The sequence below is a fragment of the Schistocerca nitens genome, chromosome 2 (assembly GCF_023898315.1).
Source record: "Schistocerca nitens isolate TAMUIC-IGC-003100 chromosome 2, iqSchNite1.1, whole genome shotgun sequence".
Lineage (NCBI taxonomy): Eukaryota > Metazoa > Arthropoda > Insecta > Orthoptera > Acrididae > Schistocerca > Schistocerca nitens.
In genome coordinates, this window is record NC_064615.1 from 735731330 (window position 1) to 735749054 (window position 17725).

Sequence of the window (17725 nt, forward strand, 5' to 3'; positions counted from 1 at the left end):
GTTAGTTGTAAGGATCACATTGGTTCTAATTTCTCTGCTATACCGTATGAACGCATACCTCTTTAGCATTTTTCCATTTTGTTTGCAGATATTTATGACATTATTTGTTTGACTTACCTACTTCAACAAAAACAAGTCATCCCATTGTATCTTCTACATTATCCGAATTTGATTTCTCAGCCAATAATTTGTAGCTCGCATTATAATACCAAGATGCAAATTGGAAAGATAATTTCTCACTAGTGGCACATCTCTGGGAAATGATTTTAACACACGTGTACAGGGTGATTGAGATGCCACTATCGATATCTTTTTCTGCAGTCCTGAATGTTATATCTGGCTTTTTAAAACTACGTTCAAGCTTTTCATATTCTCTAATTCCCTACACTCAGATTACTAGTACTACAGAGAAAATGGACGGGACCTTTTCCTAGGAAATTTAATGTAGCTAAATTTTGTACTCCAGTTATTCAAGAAAACGGTCAAAAGTGATCGTCAAACGGGCTCGCAGTCAACCCCCATCGGTCAGGATTTCTAGTATGTTGTTCGTGGGACTTCTTCCTTTCACAGTAGAAAAATTTGCCACTGCACAAATTATTTCCCACGTTCGACCTTTTTTTGGTCTTCACAACTGGGCAAATTACGGCTCCGGCATAATCGAGCACGTTCAAGTTTTTCATATTCTCTAATTCCCTACACTCAGATTACTAGTACTACAGAGAAAATGGACGGGACCTTTTCATAGGAAATTTAATGTAGCTAAATTTTGTACTCCAGTTATTCAAGAAAACGGTCAAAAGTGATCGTCAAACGGGCTCCACAGTCCCGCACTCAACTTGTATCACTGACGGTTGTATAAATTTTGGGTAACAGTTCCATGAATTTTAACAGCACGAAATAAAAAAATACATCACTGTAAGGCATTCATAGTACGAAACAACTGTGGTTATAAGGGTTAAATTAGGATCGCACTTTTTTGGCGTTAATTTTACAAAAGTCGTTTTTCTTCCATTATCCTCACGGACACGTTTAAATTAAAAATATTAATGGGATAGCCGTTTATGCTGTTGGCATAATAGCTCAATCAACAGAGACCAAAAAAGGTTTTTTTTTGTACAGTTGTAGGAGAAAGTACCACGACCAACATACTCTAAATCCCTGCTGTTGAGGGATGGGTATGAGACTGGAGGTGAATTTGAAGATTACTTTCATTCATTTTCCTTGAGTGACTCGAAAACTGTGGCTCACAGTATAAAATTTAACTACATTAAATCACCCACAGAAAGTTACTTTTACTTTTTTCTGTGGAAGTAATAGTTTGCACATAACGATATAGAGAATATGAACATCTCGCGCTTCGTTTTTGAAGGCCAGATATAATGTTGCGGGCTGCAGAAAATGACGTCTTTAGGGGCTGCTGATTCTCTAGTATCAGGGCAACTGCCTAGTCAAGAACGCTTATGCAGCAGTTGTTGCCTCCTACACAGTAAGTCGACGTCAACAGCTCAGGACTACTTGCTACTTGCAGCGTGTGACGTTCCTGGTGGAATGCTTCGGGTGCGCAACAGCAATTGACGGCGCCTCCTCTTTGCTGAGCAAGTATCGTATCAGCTGTCGCGCTGCAACGAGGCAAGGTGGTTAGGCTGGCCTGCATCGCCCGCAACGCATCACGCCTGGCAGGAAGCCTGCAGGCCGCACGTTGAATGCACGACCCTCTGATTCTGGCCGGAGTCTCAGGCGGCGGAACCCGCCAGGTGGTCTGGTCTCGGCATATCTAGTTCGAAGTTCACAACCATCAGAACTAGCTGATGACCCATATATCAGCAGCTTCACCTACCTGTTGATGCAGGAGTAGCCTAGCGTACATTCGACATATTCTGCCGCGGCCACAGAGTCGTTCGGGTGCACAACACTGAGGGGAAAGTTGCTGTGGCCAGACGTAGGACGATTTATGATCTCATTGCTGTGTTGTGCTACACCACGTAGCATTCCATTCGCCCACTGCTGGCATAACGCCGCGTTGTAGGGTGCCTCTGTAGCGCCATTGTAGCGCCCAGCAGCAGAATTACGTCCGTAGCTCGCCCACATACTCCTTGTCTCGTTACGAAGGCGTGCCGGAAGCTCAAACCACAGCACATCGATAAATAGGAAGTCTCTCAGTTTGATTATAGTTTGGAATTCGTGTATCGATTCTGCATCTCAGTTAGTTAAGGTCTTTGCGTTGAATGTCTTGTTTACTATCTGAGGATATAGCTGCAACCGTAACCAACTCGCATACTTTCAAAATTATTGCATCAAATCACACATTGGTCAAACAAAAAATTAAATTTTTGATACAATATGGCTGGGTGTTGTGTGCTGTCCTTAGGTTAGTTAGGTTTAAGTAGTTCTAAGTTCTAGGGGACTTATGACCACAGCAGTTGAGTCCCATAGTGCTCAGAGCCATTTGAACCATTTTTTTGATACAATATTTTACTGGTAATTCGCTTGATCATCGCAAGACTCCATGGTTCTGCGCTTCAAGCTCCTCTGTGCTGTTGCTCCGTCTGTGATACTCATGTGTTCTTCCCTTCCTTGTTTTGGCAAGTCGTCTGGTGTTCATTCTGCATGAGGACCACATCTTGTTGTCCTCTTCGTCCTTTCTCTACACCACGGTGTAATTTAGTTTACCTTAATGTTTGCATCATCCATGGATCACACACTGAGGTGACAAAAGTCATAGGGTACCTCCTAATATAGTGTTATACCTCCTTTTACCCGGAGATAAGCAGCAACTCGACGCGTCACGGATTCAGCAAGTTCCCTGAAGAAATATTGAGCCATGGACCTATAGCCGTCCACAACTGCGAATGTTTTGCTGGTGCACGATGCTGTGTACGAACTCTCGATTGCGTTCCATAAAATTGTTCGATGGCATAAGTGTTAGGCGATCTCGGTGGCGAGATCATTCGCTTTAATAGCCCACAATGTTCGCCAGACTAACAGCGAACATTTGTGACATGACATCGTTGTTTGGGAACATGATATCCATGACTAACTTCACATGATCTCCAAGCAACATAACCATTTCCAGCCGATAATCCGGTCAATTGGACCAAAGGACCCAGAAGAAACGGTGTAAGCACACCTCACACCATTCTATACCCACCACCAACTTGCGTAGTGCCTTGTTGACAACATGAACGTATACCTTTCTGGGGTTTGCGCCACATCCGAACTGTACCATCAGCTCTTACCAGCTGAAATCTGGATTCATTTTACAAGGCCACCGTTTTCCAGTCGTCTAGGGCCCAGCCGACAGGTCACGAGCCCAGAAGAGGCGATGTAGTGCTGTTAGCAAAGGCACTCGCGTCGGTCGTCTGCTGCCATAGCACATTAACAAGATATTTCGCAGTACAGTCGAAACGGACACGTTCGTCGTACGTCCAACATTGATTTCTGAGGTTATTTCAGGCAGAGTTGCTTGTCTGTTAGCCCTGACTACTCTACGCAAACGCCGCTGCTCTCAGTTGTTAACTGAAGGCCGACGGCCAATGTGTCGTCCGTGACCAGAGTAATGTCCGAAATTTTGTATTCTCGACACACTCTTGACACTGTGGATCTCGGAATTTTGAATTCCTAACGATTTCCTACATGAAAAGTCCCAGGCTCCTAGCTACCATTCTGTGTTCAAAGTCTGTTAATTACCATCGTGCCCCCAAAATCACGTGGAAAACCTTTTCACATGAATGACCTGAGTACAAGTGACAGCTCCGAAAACGCGCTGCCGTTTTATGCCTTATGTACGCGACACTATCGCCACCTGTACATGTCCATATCCCTATCCCACGACTTTTGTCACCTCAATGCATTCCCGCGAACTTCCTATGATCCTTCACTGAGCCAAGCACTTCGAAGTCGGAAGGTGCGAGATCCGGGGTTAGGGTACATGAGGAAGAACAGTCTCGGATTAGGAGACTTGTGTGAGGCCTTACGTTGACATGGAAAAGAAAAGGTTTGTTTATATTTTTGTGGCGACGAACACGCCGAAGTGGTTTCTTCAATTTCCTGAGAACAACACGATACACTTCAGAATTGGTCATTGCATGGAGTGCCGTTTTTTTCCGGTTCGAATTGAAGAACCCAAGTTTCATCGTCAGTGACAATGTTCGAGAAATAATTGTCACGATTAGCCTCGTAACTCGCAATTAATTCCGCCCGCATGTCTTTCTTTGCTCTCTATGGCCTTCTGTTAGCCGGCGAGAAACCCAGTGGCACACACCTTTCAGTACCCGAAATGGTGGACGAATGTGTCAGCACTACATCCAGTTGTGCATCGAGGTGTTTGATTGTGATCTGTCGATCACCTCGAATGAGAGTATCCACACGTTTCAACATTGTAGGAGTCACATCTGTATGCAGCCGGCTGGCACTTGGGGGATCGGACAAGTCTGCGCGACCTTATTGCGGTGATGACAGACGCCTTGCACAATGAGTCACCGTGCTTTTGTTCACTGCCAGGTCTCCGTAGTCATTCTACAAGAGCCAATGAATAGCTTCGATGCTCTGGTTTTCTGCAAAAAGAAACTCAATGACAGCTCTCTCCTTGTGACGCACCTCCGTTACAAACGCCATTTTGAAGGCTACAAATAGTTCCACCATCTAGCAGAACTTATGAAACTATAGAAGCTGGAGCGTTAATATTCCACTCTTTCCCACAACAAATTCCCCATTTTTTCAACCGAAATTGGTAGAGAAAAAAGTGTGTTCAATTACTTATTGAGCGCCCCTCGTACAACTCACACGTACTATCTATTCATAAATTTATTCTGTTGAGTGGAAGGAGTTGTCAAGCAAAAATGATTTCAATTTGTTGTAAAAGATTTGATACCCACCTTCAATTAACAATGCAGGTGTTCAAACATTTTTCATGGTTGCATACTTTGTTCCTTTCCGTGAAAGGAAACTGTTGTTCCTAGTGTTATACTGTATTTATGAATTCTGCTATTACCCTCAGATAGTGCATCATTCATCCCAACAAATTTCATAAAAAGGTAGATGTATAGTAAGGCTGTTTACAGTATGTCAGTCTTTTTAAACATTTAACTACACGAAGTTGTAGAATGAGATTACCTTTTTTGAACGTACTTCATATATGTTTGCGTAACTACAGGAAAGTGCGTGGTTACGTCATCAATAACGTTTCGTTTCATTTATATAAAATATCATCAGTCGTCTGTAATAAAACATATTTACAATGTCGCTTGTTTTTAGATCTAAAAACAGTTCGATGCGAGGTACGTTGAGTTTACTTCCGGTGTTTTATGAACAAGTGTCGTCTGCTAGCACACTTTTGTGGTATTCTATCCATTTCCCCTGCTGTTTTTTGCCTAATTCCACATTGCTTAGAATCACTACATGTTTCTTGATGTGAAACGTGACAATGTAGGATACTGCTAGTTTTGTCTACTCCTGGCTAAACATTTCTCTGTGTTTTTCTGTGAGAAGTGTTGCAAACTTATCCGCTAGCTCTGATTTTCACTTGATCTAAAAATGTTCTCTTCAAGGCAAAACTACTCATACAAAATACAGAAACACGTTTAGCAGTAAGTAGGTAACAATGCAGTACAGATGCTACGTAGCGTCGTGTTTCACATCATAAAATATGTAGTGTTGCAAACCAATGTGGCTTTATACGAAAGCAGTGCCAGTGCCCAACAAGAGAATACCTCAAAAAAGTGCAAACAGATACACTTCCTAAAGTTAGCAAAATTCAAAATGTCGTAAGTAAAATCAACATAGTTTGTACAGAACACTTTTTAGATTTAGAAAGCCAGCAACTTGTAAATACGTTTCATTGCAGACTGCTGATGATACTTTATGTCGATAAAAGACACACGTTTCGTGACAAAAATGCGCACTTTCTTGTAGTTAGACAGACGGATTTAAAACATGTTCAATAATCTGTAGAGGCAATGAGCACACAAAGGAAGAGTTGGTGTTATCCTTATTCTGTACAATGAATAATTGGTGCTTGTGTGCGAATTTTGCGAGAGAATTATTTCATACCATTCCAGCCATTCCAACGAATGGAACTTCGCAAAGTTCACTAATTTTCTAATGATTCCATTACCAAAAACAGCAATTAAACTCAGAGGAAATGATGCTGAACTCAAGCGTTTGAAAAAATCTGTAACGTGAGGTTTCCAGTTCAAGTTCTCGTTAATATGCAGTCAATTGCGTATTCGAGCAGCGGGCGGCCTAAGCCAAATTCGAGTATAACGTGACGTTGTGGTTTACTGGTAGGTGATGCAGACTCGACCAACCGCCTTACCATGGGAACAGTTCCTATTTACAACAGTGGAAAATATCGCAGTTTTCAGCTCTTAAAGGAAGCCGCCCCGTGGCTACATTCTCACTGTTTGTGGCGATCAGCCTTCTTCCCGTTCGGAAGCAGCCTCCACCAAGCTTCTGACGTTTACTAGGTCGCATCATTCCCTTAAATACTCTAGTTTCCAGTGCCATACTGTCAGATTATTGTCAAAAAATTTGTGATAAAAATTGAGTCCTTCTGCAAACATACGTAATCCTTTTCTTGTAAACGACGCTTTTACGTATGGAAAGAAAAGAATAGCTTTAATTCCAAAAAAAGAGAAAATTACGAAAGTAACATAATTGGGAGTAACAAATGCAACCCAGTGGAAAGTTACTGTACATTGTAGTTATTAAAGCTGTGTGTATATAATCAGTTTCTTGGAGAAATGCATGTCAGTTTTTACTTCTACAATTCAGAGTTTGAATGATTTGCTCTTGCATATCTTACATACATATGATCTGTCGTCTTGTTAAAATGTAATTCCTTCTGTAACTTCTGAAGAACTATAATGTTTGTACAGTGACAAAAACATAGTTTCCGTGCGTATACTGTAAATACCTAGTTTTGTTTTATTTCGACTCTGACGCTATCTGAAATGCGTTAACATAATACACTTCAAACTCCTTAGAGATGTTCTTGTATAAATTCTAAATTTCCACATGTGATCATTTACTATATAATTTACATTGTTGTTACAAGTCTTTATGTTATTTTTTCTTAGTATGTATTCAAGTGCGCTATTTACTTCACAATAATATATCATCGTAGGATTCCTAAGCACCGGCGATGAAGTGGTCCCTGGGAACATGGGTCTTAAGGACCAGACAGAGGCACTTCGCTGGGTGCAGAGGAACATAGAGGCATTTGGAGGTGATCCACAAAAAGTAACCATCTTAGGTCAAAGTGCTGGAGGTGCATCCGTTCATTACCACGTTCTGTCTCCATTGAGCAAAGGTAATTGATCCACATTTTTCAAACTAAATTAATTGGTCATCCAGAAGTAGTTTGTACAAAAAAAAAAAAAACCTGCAGTTGACATTGCTTGTGTGTGTGTGTGTGTGTTCGAGAGAGAGAGAGAGAAGAGAGAGGGTGAACTGAGAGAGAGAGAGAGATAGAGAGAGAGGCGAATGGACGCCATAGTTTCAGTATTTGGGATCCTTACTGCCTTATGGGGGAAGTACGCACCATACGCACCATATAGTAACGTCAGAAGAGTATAAGAAACACGATTGATGGCTAATGCTTACAACATTAATAAAAATGAGTAATGTTTCAGGAAAGTAGATCCGTAAAATTGGCACCGAGCAGTCGAATTAAGTGATGGATGCGTTTGTGTGGCACTTCCTGGCAAACTTTTGTCTTCTGCCGCTACTGAGTGGTCACATTCAAACAGTGTCAATTGAAGCCGATTAAACACGTTTCAAATCTCGCATACGTTCAACGATATATGTTAAGAAAGCATGTCACACTCTTTAACAGTAATATATATCAAAGTGAAAAAATTCTCTTGCTCCAGTGGCATTCTAAGCCGCGACTCTTTGTTCGCAACGTTTTCTGCAAGACGACCAAATTAAACGATTCTACACAGGAAGTTGGCACGCTATTTCTGTAACCATCATACCTCATAACAGCTTAAATATCAGAGTTTATTAGAATAAATCGCATTTGAAAAGTATATAGCTAGATTTCCTTCTTGGGCACAAATAAGAACTTCCCATTTCAGAATGAAACCTCTTGGTTGCAAAATTATTTAACATCAATGACCTTTTTGGGGCATCGTCAGATTGTATAAAACTAACTGGGTATGTAACGCATCCGTCATAAACTTATATAAAATGGAAAATGGAGGCAACAGTGACCGGACTGTAATCTACTTGTCATAAAAACATATAAAATGCAAGGTGGACTTTTATTTTTGAAACCACTGCGTTGATTTCGGAAATAAAAAGGACTACTTCGTCCCATATAACATCTATCGAAACATGTAGCAAGGACGTCAATTATTGGCTTCGAAAATGTGTCAGTGAAAGAATCTTTGTATATTGTCAGCGTATTGTGAGTGTCTGGTCCGTGTAATGGATTGCACTGAGCCTCAGGTGAGGAAACTGACCAAATTTATAACCTTCTGTGGCATTTACGCACAGGTGGCACTAAGTGCAATGTGAGTCGGCCGGAAGGCGTGCCGAAATAGTTGGCGCCATTGCGATGAACACTGTATCGGGATGGCTGCAGTGGTTATCGAAACTGCCTAGCAAGCAGGAGATCACGGATTAGAATTCCCATCCCGTACACGTTTCCAGGCGTCGATGTTGATTCCGCTTTAAGTCCCGATGCAGCTGACATTAATAGCACCTTTCCTTTCTCCCCCCTCTTAGACTTTGAATCTACATAATTAAATGACCGTCTGAAGTGCTAACTGGGACATAAACATATGCGCTTCGCTTCAGTGGTAAAATCTCACAATATTTACTGAGTTCTTTAAAAATGTAAATCGCGTTATATACACGGTGTTAAGTGTAGTTATACCTACTGATGACTGGAGGCTGTGTGCTGGCAACAGTACATCAGCATTTGTATTGTATTGTATTGTATGTTAACTGGGAGCCTAGAAACGACGGAGAGGCTGCGTCCCCGCCACAGCCGCAGTAGTCCACAACCCCACGACGACTACCCCAGTCAACTTCACTCCTCCGCCGCCCAACACCGAACCCAAGGTTATTGTGCGGTTCGTCCCCCGGTGGACCCCCCTCCCTCCTCACCCCTCCCCACCGCCCCCCGCAGGGAACGTCTCACACCAGGGGAGTATAACACCTATGTTTGCATGGTAGAATAATGGTGGTGTACGCGTACGTGGAGAACTTGTTTGCACAGCAATCGCCGACATAGTGTAGCTGTGGCGGAATAAGGGAAACCAGCCCGCATTCGCCGAGGCAGATGGAATACCGCCTAAAAACCATCAACAGACTGGCTGTCTCACCGGACCTCGACACAAGTTCGCCGGGCGGATTCGTGCCGGGGACCAGGCGCTCCTTCCCAATCCGGGAAACCGTGCGTTAGACCGCACGTTTAACCGGGCGGGCTACATCAGTATTTACTTAATTTGCAAACTAATAATTACACTATTACAAGTAGTATGTTTTTAGGTTGGTTAGCACCTCCAAGTACGCATGGCACAAGCAGAACGGGCAGTCTATACTGAAAGTCATAGTCCACTTCATGTAGGAGTTACGACAGTGCAGAAAACGTTAGGTAGTATATTTTATGATGTGTTTGCGGAAAGGTTGTTGGACACAGAGAAAATACAATTAACACCCTAAAGTGTATCTGCTTACTTTTATTAATTGTAAACTTTCGTTCTTCATCAGGTCTGTTTAAGAGCGCCATAGCGATGAGTGGATCAGCATTAAACCCTTGGGCATTCACGAAAAACGCTTCAGACAGAGCAGTGCGGTATGCCAAACATCTGGGCTATACTGGAAATAGTTCTACTGATCTTCTCAATTTTTTCAAGAGTGCAAATGTGACTATATTAGGGACAGACAAAAATTCTGCTCTATCGCAAGAGGTATGTACCATCTTTTAATTACGTTTTGCAGTCTAGCAAAAGTAGTTGTACTTTTATAATCAAGAGAAACTGATGTAGTCATTTATAAATATCAGTTGAAGCAATTACAAGAGGAAGCGTGATAAAGCGACTTACTAATTTTATTTTGCTGGAACCGTTTCTAATCAAAATACATTTTATCTACATTTTCAGAGTTACTCCTTCAAATAGATGTCATAAATCTGTTTGAATGCCATTTCTGAATACGGTCCGATACATTTTATGTGGAACAATCAACGACTATCTTGCAGCTAGCTCTATTTCTTTATCAAAACTATTTTTTGTTACGATGGCAGTAGAACATGTATGAAATTTAGAGTATGTTGAATACTACGACACGCAGAAATATGTATATGTTAATTCTAGCAGTGAAATAGGCCAACACTTATGTGCATGCGATATAGCAGCAATAATTTCATTACGTGATCCTTCTCTGTTAAAATAATTGATAATGCACAGCAAGGTTTTTTTTTTCACAATGATGATGTGGTCACATTTTCTTAAATCAAATCATTTCGCCACATTACGTATCCAACATTAAAAGGAGGAAAGAATATTAAGTGTTAATATTTCAAAGCAAGTTGACAGAGAAGCGACAGTTAAAGGCAACACCTAAGAGCTCTAGTACTTAACAGATCTGAAATTTTTGAAGCTATAAAGGAGACCATACGTAACCATAAGGCTGTTACAACAACGAATGTTATAACAAAGAATGTTCAGAAAATTAGGAAAATATTTGCGCTTACCAAGAGGGGCAGGGATAGAGACAGGGACTTTCAGAGTAGCTCAGCGGTGGACTTTAGATATTTATTTCTGAGGGCGAAGATGTGGATAAAATTTAAAATCATTACATAAACACAGTGATAGCCCACTGATCTTTCCTCACGAACTTCCAGCTATTTTCGTTCTCACCCATCTAATATTATAATTCTTACTGAATAGCATACTCACCCTCTGTGCTAGTCCGTCCACTTTTGGCTCACAACCCGTCTCGACAATGGGCAACACCTTTCACCTTTTGCAATACGTCAGAGAACAGCTGTGTGACCAGTACCCGCATTCGTCTTATGCTCAAAGATTTGAGAACTGTCCGGCATACGCCCTCAAGTGTTACGAACCTACCAGAACATGTGCATCATAATTTGTAATTCTCAGATGTTGCTAGTGGCACTAGATGGCTACAGCCTTCATCGAAGTGATGCGTCACGCCCCAGAACGGGACAAGAGACTTAATATCGACTGCGTCCAACAAATCTGAAAACAGTGTAAAACTACAGTAGCGGAATAATGAAACACGAATCTCAGAAGGAAGGAAAAAATCATGCGCTGGGGTTTTCAGGTGGTAATAACGTTAATTTAATGGACTACGATGTAAGCCTTGGTACCGGCACATCGAGAGGTTTAGTTGCGAAGAAAGGTAACCGTTCGAAAAACGTTTTTGTTTGTTGATTAAGCAGTAATTTAACTATTTTAAAACTGGTCTCTAAAATTCCTCCTTCCGCGGCTTTCATAATCCTTTGCCAGTGCAGTCGTTTGTCCAGACAAGTAGTCGCGTTAAGGTGAGTATACACTTGCGAGCAACATGCTCGCGAGCTGAGTATTCTGTGTGATGTATTGCTCGCGAGAGCGTAGAAGTTACGAGTACGTATGAGTGGCTTGAAAACTGATTAGGGAATTGTCCAACCCGACCTGTCGAAACATGCCCTGAAAATTTTTGTGCACTAAGAACACACCAAAAGAAAAACTCTCTCAAAATTTTAACTATCAAGAAGCACTGCAAGTATTTTTTAAAAAATGTTTAAAATTGCCAGAGTCATGGCTCGTCATGCGGCTGTTTCGTGCATGCACAACTTGACAAGCGGATATGACCGGCTGACGACGCGTCGGTAAACGCATGACACGACTCGGCGCGATAGCAGTTCTTAAAGCGTGTCTCAGTTTTTGTCGATGGTTTCTCTGAAACAAGTATCCACAGTTAGTGTCCAGTCAAATTTGCGTCTCATGTAATACCTTCAATAACTACCAGTTGCTTTTGCGGTAGTTTAAATGTTAACGGTGGAGATAAAACTGATTTAATATTCATTGTTTTTAGCGTTTAATGCTCAGCAGTGTGCAAACCTGTTTTTCCTTCGTAAAATCTGACCGTGAACTGTATAAATGGAAGAAAGACTTACACAAAGTAACAAATACGCGCCAAAATGAAACTCGCAGAAGTGTGAAAGAATAACTATCCGAAAGATTTACCGTATAAGGTGGTCACTAATTCCCGTCACCCCTCATTAATAACCACCTTCATCACCTAAACTTCAATAAATTACATAAACAGCTGTTCCTTAGAGGAGCTTTCTTGAGATCCGAACCCTGTAGCACTGCTCTTAAGAGACAGTTCACCGTTACCAATGAAGATCTACTTGAATGGACTCTTCGAATCGAAGTTGAGATGAATGTGCTGATTTCAAGGTTTCTTCGGCCTAATTAAACAGATGCAAGAAATCATACACCACAGTAAATCGCAAAACAATAATGTATACTTTGAGTAAGACGTAGAGGAAATGCTTAATTGCCAGCCGAAGTGGCCGTGCGGTTAAAGGCGCTGCAGTCTGGAACCGCAAGACCGCTACGGTCGCAGGTTCGAATCCTGCCTCGGGCATGGATGTTTATGATGTCCTTAGGTTAGTTAGGTTTAACTAGTTCTAAGTTCTAGGGGACTAATGACCTCAGCAGTTGAGTCCCATAGTGCTCAGAGCCATTTGAACCAGCCAAATGCTTAATTCGCAGATGGCGTGAAGACGAAGCTTGTTGTTATCCCTACACTTGCTCTGTCTGGCATCAATCGGTCAAGTTTCGTGGAAGAAGTGTGAGCAAACCGCACTTTATTCATTTGAAGGCGAAAAAGACAGAAGCTGTTGCGCAAACTCTTAATGCAACAACACATTCATATACAACAATGCCTGTGACCAGTGGGTTACTGCGTCTGCAGCTTTGTATCTGACTTCAGAGAGCTCAAGGCATACTGGGAACAAAAATTAAGAAAAAGACTGTCTAGTGACAAAAATCTCATGGTCGACCAACCAAAATCAAATAAATAGGAATGAGTACTTTTTAACATTTCGTTCAAAACGGTTTCTAACCAGTTGCAAAATTTATTCATTGGCTTCGTTGGACTCTTGGCCTGGACATAGCGACATCTCTGTCTTTGAGGAGAACAGCGAAAAACCCAGTGATATGATTCAGACTGTACACAGGGCAAGAAATGTGGCTCGCGATACAGAACTTTGTAAACTGTGGAAATTTTTTTATGGAGATTATCGGACAACATAATATCCGATAGCCTTTTCAGGAGAACAGTATTTTTAAATTTCATTCAATTGTAATGATTATAAACAATCCGCCTCGGTTTCAAATACAAACCGGATGTTGACCTAGGTTTCGGCGCGGATAACCACACCTTCTTCGGAACAACCTAAAACTACAAACTGCCTAAAGAGGCATGGTCCAACATTAACACAGAACGCACAAAAATGCAAAAGACTAGCATTAAATTTAGCGCTTTCTGTATTAATGTTGGACCATGCCTCGTTAGGCAGTTTGTAGTTTTATTTTGTTCCGAAGAAAGCGTGGTTATAACCTTGGTCAACATCCGGTTTCTATTTGCAATCGAGGCGGATTCTTTATTATCATTAAATTATTCACGATTGCTGACGCGCTGCAATTCATTTGTGCATTATCACTGCCCATAGGCTCGTTTTACTAAGTGCTTTCAGTACGCCCGGTATGCAGCACAATAAACAAAGCAACAGCCAGGACCATTTCTTACTCTTACACAATTCTGTCTAAATAAAACCAGTAATTACTGTACTGTGAAGTACCTGAAGGCATTAATATTGATTTCTTTGGGTGTGCCTCGTGTAAGGAAAATGCTTGATTTCGTCATTCAAATAACACATATCTTTTTTGTGACGACTATGGGGAATAAACAAGGAACTGTTACGTTATTAGTAAAATATATAATATTGAAAAATCATCAGAGCTGTGCTACAGGAACTGCCATAAAATAATGCATCTGTACGAAACATTTCATTTCAACAAATTAAAGGTATGATTGATGGAAGTCGTCTCTAATGTAACATCAAACAATCGCTTGATTTATTTTGCTGTATTATTCACCTTTCTACGAATTACCTCTGGAGCAGTTTAGATGTCGATATGAACTGCATTTTATTCGAAAAATTAATGATGTCATATTATTTGTATAGTTTATGTACTTCAGAATCGCATGTGTGACTCTGAATGTTCGCACCACGTGGCGAAACGTTCTCTTGTCAGCGCCGATCGCGCACTAGGCAGGAACGACTGTACAAACCGTTGTCATAAGCGGTAGTTCGAGCAACGGAAACGACTAAATTTAACGATTAAAAAAAGTACTTGATATGCGCGTGGGCAGCTAAAATTTGGCAAATCATTTCTTTCGTTGTAATCTTCCCGCATAAAAAAATTCAGGGTGGACTGGACCACTACCTTGTGAGCCTGAGCACCCTTTGGTACTCGCCGGAGAAACCGACGGCACGTGCCTTGCGTCGAGCTACACACCAGCCGTAAATGATTCTGTGCAACGTGACCACGTGCGGATCATTACCCGCTCAGGTAGCATGTGCACTACTGGCCATTAAAATTGCTACACCACGAAGATGTGCTACAGACGCGAAATTTAACAGACAGGAAGCAGATGCTGTGATGTGCAAATGATTACCTTTCCAGAGCATTCACACAAGGTTGGCGCCGGTGGCGACACCTACAACGTGCTCACATGAGGAACGTTTCCAACCGATTTCTCATACGCAAACAGCACCTGACCGGCGTTGCCTGCTGAAACGTTGTTGTGATGCCTCGTTTAAGCAGGAGAAATGAGTACCATTACGTTTCCGACTTTGATAAAGGTCGGATTGTAGCCTATCGCGATTGCGGTTTATCGTATCGCGACATTGCTGCTCGCGTAGGTCGAGATCAAATGACTGTTAGTAGAATATGAAATCGGTGGGTTCAGGAGGGTAATTCGGAACGCCGTGCTGGATCCCAACGGCCTCGTATCACTAGCAGTCGAGATACAGGCATCTTATCCGCATGGCTGTAACGGATCGTGCAGCCACGTCTCGATCCCTGAGTCAACAGATGGGGACGTTTGCAAGACAACAACCATCTGCACGCACAGTTCGACGACGTTTGCAGCAACATGAACTATCAGCTCTGAGACCGTGGCTGCGGTTACCCATGACGCTGCATGAGAGACAGGACCGCCTGCGATGGTGTACTCAACGACGAACCTGGGAGCACGGATGGCAAAACGTCATTTTTTCGGATGAATCCAGGTTCTGTTTACAGCATCATGATGGTCGCATCCGTGTTTGGCGACATCGCGGTGAACGCACATTGGAAGCGTGTATTCGTCATCGCCATACTGGCGTATCACCCGGCGTGATTGTATGGAGTGCCATTGGTTACTCGTCTCGGTCACTTGTTGTTCGCATTGATGGCACTTTGAACTGTGGACGTTACATTTCAGATGTGTTACGACCCGTGGCTAAACCCTTCATTCGATCCCTGCGAACCCTACATTTCAGCAGGATAATGCACTACCGCATGTTGCAGGTCCTTTACGGGCCATTCTGGATACAGAAAATGTTCGGCTGCTGCCCTGGCCAGCACGTTCTCCAGATCTCTCACCAACTGAAAACGTCTGGTCAATGGTGGCCGAGCAACTGGCTCGTCACAATACGCCAGTCACTATTGATGAACTGTGGTATCGTGTTGAAGCTGCATGGGCAACTGTACCTGTACACGCCATCCAAGCTCTGTTTGACTCAATGCCCAGGCGTATCAAGGCCGTTATTGCTGCCAGAGGTGGTTGTTCTGGGTACTGATTTCTCAGAATCTATGCACCCAAATTGCGTGAAAATGTAATCACATGTTAGTTCTAGTATAATATATTTGTCCAATGAATACCCGTTTATCATATGCATTTCTTCTTGGTGTAGCGATTTTAATGGCCAGTAGTGTATGTACGGCACATTCACCCAGCCTGCCAAACGCAACTACTGTACTTTCTCTGAAATTATATCTGTCAACTACACCCTAGAAACAGGAAAAAAATAAGAAAAACGACGCGCCAAGTAGGAACCGTCCGAATGGGATGAAAACGCGCAGATGTGATGCACATGTACAGACCAACAAATGATTACTATCAGGGGCTTCTCCAGACACGTCTTCGGCCTGGAATCTCGTTGGGTGGAATTGAATTGCCGTCAGTAATGAGTCGAACAGAGCCTCGACGAGCGACTAAGATTTGCCTGGAGACGTCAAGGTAAGCGGTGCGGAACCAACCTGACTGTCGCCCGTCATACGGACCGACAGTCTGCACTGATGGTCTGGGGTGCAGTGTCCTTACATATCAGGACCCTTTTGGCTGCTATCCGCGGCATCCTTGTAGCACAGCGGTATGTCGCTGATATTCTGCGCTCCGTTCCCTTGCCCTTCACGGCAAGCCAACCTGGACTTACATTTCAGCAAGATAGTGCCAGCCCGCACACGGCGAGAGTTTCTACTGCTTCTCTCCGTGCTTGCTAAATCCTATCTTTTCCAGCAAAGTCCCTGAATTTCTCCCCAATTGAGATGATTTCGATCATTATGGGCACGACGTTCCAACCATCTCGGGAATCCGATGATCTAATGTGACAGTTGGATAGAGTTTAGCACGACCTAACTCAGGAGCGCATCCAACAACTCTATTAGTCAATGCCAAGCCGAATAACTGCTTGCGTAGAGGCCAGAAGCCGACCAATGCGTTATTGACTTGCTCAATTTATGTAGTTCTATCCCTTAAATAAATCATTAAAGTTTCCTGAAATTGTAATCATTTATTTGACTTTTTTTAAAGATGTATTTTGGAGCAGCTACAGACAAGGTTTCATAAAGAATAAAGGTATAAAGTAATGTGTATCAAGACGTAGCATGGTTGATCTGTCAATATTATCTGTTAATTCCCAGCGTGCTTCGACTGTTTGCCTTTTGCCGTACTAATTAAGGAATATAATGACTCATTTTTCTATTCTGGTAATTTGTACAACTAACGTAATATGTAATATTAAATATAGTCATAACAGCAGTATAACCTTACGAAGTGCAATTAAATACAAATAAAGTAGAATTCGGCGTAGTTTTATCTTTACATATCTCTATTGTTCGTAAAATATGCCATTCGTGACTAATATTCAACAAAGAGTTAGAAAACATGATTTTACTGTGGCAGGATAAGCTCAGTTTGTTCACCTGTGTCTGGTCGCCGACCGTCGAACCGCAGCACGACGGTGCCTTTCTGGCGGAATTGCCGTGGACGCTTGTCGCTGAAGGCCGCTACAATCTGGTTCCTTTCATGGCTGGTAATAATGACCTCGAACAACTGAAGCAAACACAGAGTAAGATAACATTTCCTCGTGAATTTTACGAAATATATTTTCATTTTTGAAAATTCTTCTGCTTGTCAGATATCGTAGTCAAAAGTATTTAAAACCAATTATTGGGTAAACAAATAAAGGCACGTACTTAGAATACTTAGTACTTTTGTACCGTTCTTTTATGTAATATCGTAATGATAAGCATAGGCCTCCAAAACCGATCTGAATTATATGAAATATCTGAAAAATCCGTAACTTTTCTATCCTGTAAACGGCAATTACTCTTATCCTTCATGAAATAACTCCTATGAAGAGTTT

General features: G+C 42.0%; 1 protein-coding gene across 1 annotated transcript in view; it reads left to right on the top strand.

Moving 5' to 3' along the window:
- Positions 1 to 17725, top strand: part of LOC126236946 (esterase FE4-like) — a 71171-nt gene that overhangs the window by 25004 nt on the left and 28442 nt on the right. Inside the window, exons 5-7 of the mRNA XM_049946640.1 lie at positions 7124 to 7309; positions 9721 to 9920; positions 17263 to 17428. Of these exons, the coding sequence (XP_049802597.1) occupies positions 7124 to 7309; positions 9721 to 9920; positions 17263 to 17428 (552 nt within the window). The remainder of the gene's footprint in view (positions 1 to 7123; positions 7310 to 9720; positions 9921 to 17262; positions 17429 to 17725) is intronic.